Raw genomic sequence first — 9,218 nt, forward strand, 5'->3', positions numbered from 1 at the left:
AAGAGCATGCATCTCCTGGTTTATGTGGTACTGCCTGGGAGCGTGCATCTCCTGGTTTACATGGTACTGCCCAAGAGGGCGCATCTCCTGGTTTAAGTGGTACTGCCTGGGAGCGCGTATCTCCTGGTTTACGTGGTACTGCCTGGGAGCGCGCATCTCCTGGTTTACGTGGTACTGCCTGGGAGCGCGCATCTCCTGGTTTACGTGGTACTGCCTGAGAGGGCACATCTCCTGGTTTACATGGTACTTCCCGAGAGCGCACATCTCCTGATTTACAGTGTAGCTCATGACAGATGCTGAGTAAGGAAACACATACTCTTCATGACTTCCTATAGGGCTGGGCTAACACCACAAATTAAAATGAAGTCGATGACTCAACTCATCTACAACAGGTTAGGGCAGAGTCAGGAGAGACCCAGCCAGGTTCCCGTGGTCACCAGCACTTCCAGTTTAGAAAAGCAGACATGTGAACCTACGATCCCCATCCCATGACTGGGGCCAACAGCTAGATAACCACCTGGACATGGCACAGCTCCAACTTAACAGCTCACCCAGCTTAGCCATGGCTTCCCCACCTGTTGGCACAAAGCTCCCTCAACATGCAGAGTGGCCCAAGCAGGGGCAGCAGACACAGAGGCCCGCCCGGTACACCACAGTCCCCTGCTCCAGGAATCTATGTTTTTTCTTAACAAGAACAGCATGTACTCTATCTACCATGATCCCTGAGAACCGGGTGGCCTCAGCAATCCCTCCCCCTCCACCCACTGCCCGTGACACGCCAAGCACAACCAAGTGCCATGTTTTTAGTTTCGAGGCTTCTCAAGCCGAAGCGGAGGGTGTACCCCAGGAATAAATGAGGACTGGACCAGCTTTAGAAGAATATACTACACACTTGGGTCTCTTCCCGAGCGCCATTGTACTACCCTGATATAAACAAACAACTGGACTGCACGAAGACCACGCTCGCCATGCCCTGACCAACCCAGTAACCAAATGTTGATCTGCTGCCCTCAACCCGCAGCCCCCCATGGTGCTTTAGATCCTGATGAATTCCTTTGCCAGAACTGGTACCCTATGGGGGAACTACATGATGCTATTGTGAAACTTATTTTTCTCGTCACTTTTAGACAAGGGTTTACGGCCCCCTCATGAATATTCTTGAGGTCCAGATAACTCTGCTCACAGAAACCCACATACGATGCTACCTGGGACACAGGTACACAGGCTACTTAAAGTCCCAGTTCTCCAGGAAATGAGACAGAGCTCCCAGCAGCTAATTCCCGGGCTTTGTCACCACAGTAAACTCGGGGGGGAAAGAGAGAGGAAGCAGAGACGGTGGGTGACGAGTATCCTGTCTGTCTCTTAGCACAACCTTCAGGTCAGCCTCTGCTCTTGCTGAAGCAGCTTCCCAGTTCCCATCCTGACTTTTGTCTGTAAACACTGAAAACCAGGATCCCACCCCCACACCGAGGAGAAAACCCCTCAGGGGCAACAGGATATGAGATGCTAGAAAATTTTTAACAAAATAATTACAACTTAAATCCCTAACAAGTAAAATGACAACAACAAAGTCTCCATAATTTAAAGAAATCAAACTCATGGGCAAAGTTGTGTGAGATCAGGGAGACAGCCAGCGATGACTGAAACAATCCCCACAGAGCAAATTCACCCTGGCTTGAGACCACAGAAAGGGGTACACTCACAAAGCTTGGCTCCTTATTCAAACAGGCCTCCACAAACTCCTTGAGGGGTTTGCTGTAGTTTCCTTCCAGTGTGGGAGGGTTGTTCTTTGGGATGAGGAATAACACCTTCATGGGGTGAAGCTCGGAATGTGGGGGCTCTCCTTTGGCCAGTTCTATTGCTGTGATGCCGAGGGACCAGATGTCTGCCTGTAAGGACCAGAGCAAACAAGAGTATATTCAGACAAGTGTGGTGGGTGTGTGTTTCAATCTCAGGTTCTGAAAAAGACAATCATTTTAAATGATAAGAAATATAAGACCAGAAAACGAGTGGACAGATTTACTGACATACCCCTACCCTACAGAGCAATCCTGACTGTCATCTCTATGGTCGTCAACCCTTGAGCAGCACCTGGTGCACGGCTGTGCAGCTCCAGTGGGCACCTTGGTCCCCACACCAGCTCTGCAATCAAGGTCTCGTGGGACTGGACAACTGCCTTTTCAGGAGGGAGGCAGCTAGAGGAGGGTGTGTAAAGGGCTGACCCCTGTGCCCGGAACTTAACATAGTTTTGCAGTGCTGGCAACCGAACCTAGGACCTCATGTACGCTAGATGATGGGGGAGAGTCTTCTGTTTTGTGTTGATTTCATTGGTTAAATAAAGAGACTGCCTTGGCCATTTAATAGGACATAAAATTAGGTAGGCAGAGTAAACAGAACAGAATGCTGGGAGAAAGAAGCTGAGTCAAGGAGTTGCCATGATTCTCCTACCGGATACAGATGCAGGTTAAGATCTTCCCTGGTAAGACACCTCGTGGTATTACAGGGATATTAGAAATGGGGTTAGATCGATATGTAAGAGCTAGCCAATAAGAGGCTGGAACTAATGGGCCAGGCAGTGTTTAAAAGAATACAGTTTCCGTGTAATTATTTCGGGGCATAAGCTAGCCATGTGGGCGGCCGGGTGCCGGGGACGCAGCCCCGTTGCTCCTATTTCAACAGCTAGGCAAACGCTCTACCAACTCAACAGAATGTTTACTATTAAAAATGGTCAAACACACAGACATAGAAAACATTAATACGATGCCCTCCATAAGGCTGCATATCTGCATCGTATAAGCCACTGTGCCTCGTGGCCTGTCATCCCAGCACTCAGAAGACGGAGGCAGGGACACTGTACAAGCTACACACACAAGTGACTGTAAATCCTAGCACTACACAGCAGGGTCTCGAGGAGGAGCAGACACAGAAAACTGCCTTGACACCCCCCAGCTTCAATATGTCAACCAAACAAGGCTTGCTTACACACTGACACTAAAATTAACAACACTGGTAGTTCTCAACTAGTGAGTCCACAACACCAACATGCGATCAGCAGAAATGCAGCTTACTGCACTGGAGCGCTCTCGGGCAGTGTGCAGGGCAATTCTCTTTTGTGGCCTGGGCAACAACAGCCACCAGACTGGACAAGAGGAAAACGGGGGGGGGGGGGGGAGGCCACACACATGACCAATTCAGCCTCAACTCAGTACTTCCAACTTGCAGTGAATTTATCTAGAAGCGTCTATAACTCGTCCTCACACACACACACACCCCAACCCACCCTACCCCACCCCACCCCCGCGCTACAGATAGGATTTGTCTATGTAACAGTTGTAGACCAGGCTGGCCTCAAACTCGCTGAGATCCACCTGCCTCTGCCTCTGCCTCAAATGCAGGGATTAAAGATGTGTGCCAACACTGCCTGGCTTGTCTATAAGTCTATCAGGTAGTAACTAAGCTTTTCCAACTGCTTATTTAAAAAAAAAAAAAAGGAACAGAAAACCTTCCACAGTTGCTTTATCTGAATTAGGATCCGGACGGTGTCCACATGTCCCAGAGGACGGCTAGGCTACCCAAAGTTCTTTCCCCTCTAACAGTCTCCACTGCCAATTTCCCTGGTGCCGTTAACAAAAAGGTCAAGTCCTTCTCTGTTTGTAGTTTCTGGACTGGTTGGATTTCTATCAACTTGGCAAACCAGAGTCATCTGGGAAGGAGACCCTTAATTCAGAACATGCCCCCATCAGACTGGCCAATAGGCAAAGCCTATGAGGCTTTTTATTTCCCTGATTAATGACTGACGTGGAAGGGCCCAGACCACTGTGGGCAGTGCCATTACCCCTGGACTGGTGGCTCAGGGGTATATGAGAAAGAAAGTAAGCGGTCATGAGGAGCAAGCCAGTCAACAGTGCCCGTGGTCTCTGCGTCAGCTCCTGCCCTGACTAAGACTCTGTGACATCTATTCCCAGCCTAAGGTCTTGTGGACCCTGCAGTGAGACTCAGCAGCCCTGGGGTGGCCCTGATGCCCAAGCCCACGTACAATCATGTCAGTGCGCACACTGGGTTCCTTAAATGGTCACTGTAGTGAACGGAGCACAGCAGTCTCAGGGCACTCTATGGTGAGCAGGACATGGGGACTGTACTAGAGGCCCCTCTGCTCATCACTGCCTCATAAAACATCACCAGTGCAGGCCCTAAAGGGACAGCTACCATGGCTCCTGCAGGGGCAGGACAAGGCCTGGTGGTCACAGGACTAGGACAATCCCTGACCCTTAGCCCCTTGGAGTGGACTCACCTGCCATTCTGCAACCAGAAACCCTCACCACCACGCCCCAGTCGAGCCTGAAGGTGGCAAGAAGCAATGACAAAGCCTCACAAAGAGGAAAGGGAGCTGCATCCCAGCAGGCCAGTCTCTCGCCTGTCCCCTGTGAAGTGTGACTGCTGTCACCGACTCCCATACTCTGAGGCACAGCATGACACCACCGCGTATCCACCACCATGTGTCCACAGGGCCTGTGGCAATGGGTCTCCACCCAGACCTCTGGGCGCCGCACAATCAGCTCAGCTGACCCCATTACAAGACCTGGCAGAGATGGTCTCTGCTTCAGGTGAGCTGTGCCCTGGCAGCACCCAGAGGCCTGAGAACTTTGGAAGTGGGGGCAAGGCAGAAAGGAGCTGGCCCTGCTTCCTCAGGCTCCCACACATGGGGTGACCTAAACCTAACCAAGAACAACCCGGCATGACCCTGGACCTCCAGCACCAGCCAGACCTGCACAGGGACCTGTGCAGCCCCCCTGCCTGCATCGGGCACCCACTAACAAACACGGACTGAGCTGGCACGTCCATTTAGTATCAAGTCATCTGGCATATAACCAATATAGATAAAGATCCATGTTTAAACCCAATCTACCCTGGAGGAGGAGGCCACTAGTTAGTTCCCAGCTGCTTAGCCCCGAAATAATCACACAGAAACTGCATTAATTAAATCACTGCTTGGCCCATTAGATCTAGCTTTTTATTGGCTAACTCTTACATATTAATTTAACCCATCTCCATTAATCTATATATTGTCATGTGGCTGCGGCTTACTGGGTAAAGTTCACTCGGGCGTCTGTCTCTGGTGGGGCTCCATGGCTTCTCCCTAAACTCCGCCTCCTCTCTCCCAGCATTCATTTTAGTCCTCCCCCATTCCCTGCGCAGGCCCAACACAGTTTCTTTATTAACCAGTGGTAATCGTAGCATACAGAGGGGCATCCCACATCACCACCCTAATAAATAGGAGCAGGAAGACAGAAGAGGCCTTCCCAAACACTCCGCCAGCAGCGCTACTTAGTCCAGCTCAGAACAACCCATTAACTTAATGAAGTTTCCAAAAGAAAGAACCGCAGCAAGTCCCAGCCAACAGAACCGCGCATCTACCGCTATATTTAGGACATGCGCACCTGGGGATTCAAGTGAAAATCAGGGGAGGGGAGGACAGCCTATCCAAAACAACCAGAGTGGACTGCACCAAGGAGCCACGGCAGAGACCCACTGTGGAGAGAAGACCAGGAAAGATCTGGGAAACAAGAAGGGAGTGGCCATGGCTACAACAAAAATGGGTGACTTGGGTCCCAAGTCATAAGGGCCAAGGCTAAAAAGCTAATTTACTACAACTGAAAGAGAATGACCACAGTAGTTATTCTAGTCTCTCTTCTACCAAAATTCAGACATGAACACTGACAGTGAACAGTGGACAATACACCTACATGACAGAACTCGGGGAAAAGGACAAGACGGGACTTCAGAGAAGTAGTCATGAGGTCATCTACTTCCCAGAAGACTCGGGACCAGCGAGCAGCAAATGCAGAGACAGAACTGAGAAACCTGAGCACGTCTGCTGCTTGCTGGATTCGGGGCCTGAGCGTCTACCCGAGCTACGGTATCACCACAGTTCACCAAGCCAGAGCAAGAGATACCTCTACGTTACGGCATGCTGTAATGTCATATACCTTACAAGAGTCCCAAAGGCAAGTTATCCTATGCTTCAAGCATCATTTAATGAGGCAGGAAATCTGCTACACACGGAGGAGGGTCCTATTAAAAAAAGGAAGAAAGAAAAACAAAGGCAGGGGTCTGGCATGCTAACACATACTTGCAATCCCAAAGCGGGTAGGTGACCAGTTTGTCAGGCTTAGCTCTCAGAGCAAAACTGTCTCCAAAGGGGAGGGGGAATGAGTTAAGGGGCTGGAAAGACAGCTCCGCATTTAAGAGCACATACTGTTCTCACAAGAACCCTAGCTGTGTCCCAGCATCCGTGCCATCTCGGGGATCTCATGCCTTCCAGAGCACCAGCACCGTATGTGCATACCCACACAGACAAGACGTAAACACATGAAAGACAAAGAGCAATGTCCAACCTATGCTCATCTCTGGGTTAAATTTGTTTTTGTGTAGAAGTCTGGGGCTTAGGAAGGCCAATTCTCTGCCACGACCATGTTTACTGCACATGGGCTGCTGACCGGAGGAAACGGAATGAGCTATCACAAGGTTTTAGAGAATTAAAGGACAAAAGCAAGAAACACAGGAACAAGCAGGCAGCCTGATGAGCAACACCTCCAGTCTCCCGCGGTCCAAGAGCCTCTGGGAATAAAGGTCCCGAGACCCAAAACAGAACAAATGGTGGCAGTCACTAAAGAACCACGCTTGCTCCATCCTGGTGTGGGATTGTCTGTGGGCTCGCTGATTCCCTCCAGATGCCTCTATCCAGGCCCTGGCCCCCATCTACTGTCTTCCTGTGCACAGCACTGCCTGTCCTAAGCTATCAATATCTAGGGTCTGCAGTCTCAGAAGGCCGCCTGCGCCCACTCTCATACCCGCGCCTTCCTGGTCCCCACCACATCAAACAGTCACGGAGACCAGAAGGACAAGGTCGCCAATGGCACATAGGGAGGTGGGGAAGGAAGCTGACGTGAACCAAGGTCACAAATTACCTCTGTGGCCTACCAGCTACAACAAAGGAACGCTACATATGCAAACCAAAGGGACAAAATATCTGGGTGTGGTCCGGGCTCTCACCTTTGAGTCATAGGCTGACTGCTTAATGACCTCAGGCGCCATCCAGAAGGGAGTGCCCACGAAGGTGTTCCTTTTTATCTGGGTATCGGTCAGCTGGCCAGCTACTCCAAAGTCAGCCAACTTCACCTCTCCATGTTCAGAGAGCAGAACATTGGCCGCTGCAAGACAACCAAGCAGGACATTATTATATACAATTATATTCAGGGTCACCTTAAGAGTCCACGTACGCTCTCCCCACTGGGCACGAGGGCCCATGACAGCAAGGTGCCCTGGGGTTTACAACAGCCTGCCTGACCCCGACAGAGTGGGCAGGACAGACGTACAGAGAGTTTGACCACTTTGGTGTTTCAAAAGAATAAATAAAAACAAGAGTAGGTCCCACCTTTAATATCTCTGTGGATTTTCTTCTCCGAGTGTAGATAATCAAGTCCTTTCAGAATTTCTCGTAATATGGTAGCAATCTGAATTTCATCTAAAGGGCCAGGTTCTAACTAACAAGAAAAAAAGATAATTGGTCATTTAGAAGCTATCGTACACACGGCTTAAGAAACAAAATCCATGCTAAACAGACAACATAATTAAAATGAAAGACATCTTCACATAAAGCAGATATTTTGCCTCAACAATTGAAATCTATTAAAGGGCCAGGCGTCATGGTGCACTTGGGATTCAGAAACAGCAGATCTCTGCAAGTTCAAGGTCAGCTGGGTCTACATAATGAAACCCTGTTGCTAAAAACCAAAAAGTTAACAATTAATTCTACTTAAATTTGAGGCAGGGACGGCTATAGAAAATGTTTGCTAGCCTGAGAATCAGTTCAGCGGAGAGCACTGGCCAAGACTCAGAGGAGGATGCTGGACGGCCACCTTGTGAGGAGAGTGTGACCCACTCCTTCCTCCAGCTACCCCTCACCAGAACTTCAATCCCCAAGACTTTCAGAACATGCTATAGAATGTGCACATAAAACATTATTAGCTTTAATTGGGAGAGTCATTGCTTTAATTCTGAGAAACTCAAAGGAGCTGTTTCTCTTGACTCCTTGGTATCAATTCGTAAGAAGTTGTAAGGAAGCAATGTAATGTGCACAATCGCTGTTTAAAAACAGACAGAACCTTGACTTGAAAAACTAAAGAAAAAGGAAAAGCAGAAAAAGCAGCAGACAGGAAGGGGCTCCATTCGTAAGACACAGTGCATCCATCCTCACTTGTGGGAAAGGTCACTGAACTCATGGCACTGAGACAGTCTACAGACACAGAAGCCCTAACAGCAACTCTTACAGAGCAGGTCCCCTAAGCCAGAGGAAGACACAGACCTGTGTGGCCAGCTAGCCCTTTAAAAGGCGATCCTAACAGCAGGACTGCCCCAAGTTCCAGGCCAGCCTGGGCTCTGATGTCCCAGGATTCTGGGAAGGAGGAAATCCATTCCTTCCCAGTCCTGTCCCAACCACAGAAAAAGGAAGATGTGATTGCCCCGCTGAAAAAGGTACCAAGCCATGTGGCATACATAAGAATAATGGGTTAATATAAGTTATAAGAGTTAATAAGAAGCCTGAACTAATAAGCCAATCAGTTTATAATTAATATAGACCTCTGTGTGGTTTCTTTAGGACCTAGTGGGAGGACAGAAACCAGGCAGAACAGAAAAGAGTCAACAGTAAGGCATTATTTTCTCCAGAAGGAGAATACTAGGTTAGGCCTGCTCCATCCTGGTGCACTATGGGCAAGATCAAAGGTGGCCGTGTGTGCGACATCTTGCCTGATGCCAAACCTCAATAATCAGATTCTGCCCCGACTCAGGGAATGAAAATGTGATGAGCTTAGGCTGGGAGCTGTTCCCATCTGAAACATAAGAACCATGGCAGCAGGCTGGAGAGAAGGTCCAGCAATTAGGAGCTCTTGCTGCTCTTCTAGAACACAGGGGTTCCCTCCCCAGCACCTCCACAGAGACTCACAAGTGCCTGTTACTTCAGTTCCCGGGGATCCAAAGCCCTCTTCTGGACCCTTCATGCACTAGGCATGGAAGAGGCATACTGACATACATGCAGGCACAACACCCATCCACAGAAAACTTTAAAAAAACAGAACCAAAAACCCATGGTGGCTATTACAATAGTAATAGCTACTCTACCAGAGAGTGATGGTTTTTTTTTTTTTAAGAGAAAAAAA

The 9,218-nt window shown here is 49.2% G+C and overlaps 1 protein-coding gene across 1 annotated transcript in view; it reads right to left on the bottom strand.

Annotated features, from left to right (window-relative positions):
* Positions 1 to 9,218, bottom strand: part of Stk24 (serine/threonine kinase 24) — a 79,689-nt gene that overhangs the window by 6,899 nt on the left and 63,572 nt on the right. Inside the window, exons 4-6 of the mRNA XM_005355685.2 lie at positions 7,436 to 7,544; positions 7,054 to 7,211; positions 1,704 to 1,889 (exon numbers count right to left, since the gene is read on the bottom strand). Coding sequence (XP_005355742.1) covers positions 1,704 to 1,889; positions 7,054 to 7,211; positions 7,436 to 7,544 — 453 coding nt within the window. The remainder of the gene's footprint in view (positions 1 to 1,703; positions 1,890 to 7,053; positions 7,212 to 7,435; positions 7,545 to 9,218) is intronic.

The sequence above is a fragment of the Microtus ochrogaster genome, chromosome 17, assembly GCF_000317375.1.
Source record: "Microtus ochrogaster isolate Prairie Vole_2 chromosome 17, MicOch1.0, whole genome shotgun sequence".
Classification (NCBI taxonomy): Eukaryota; Metazoa; Chordata; class Mammalia; order Rodentia; family Cricetidae; genus Microtus; species Microtus ochrogaster.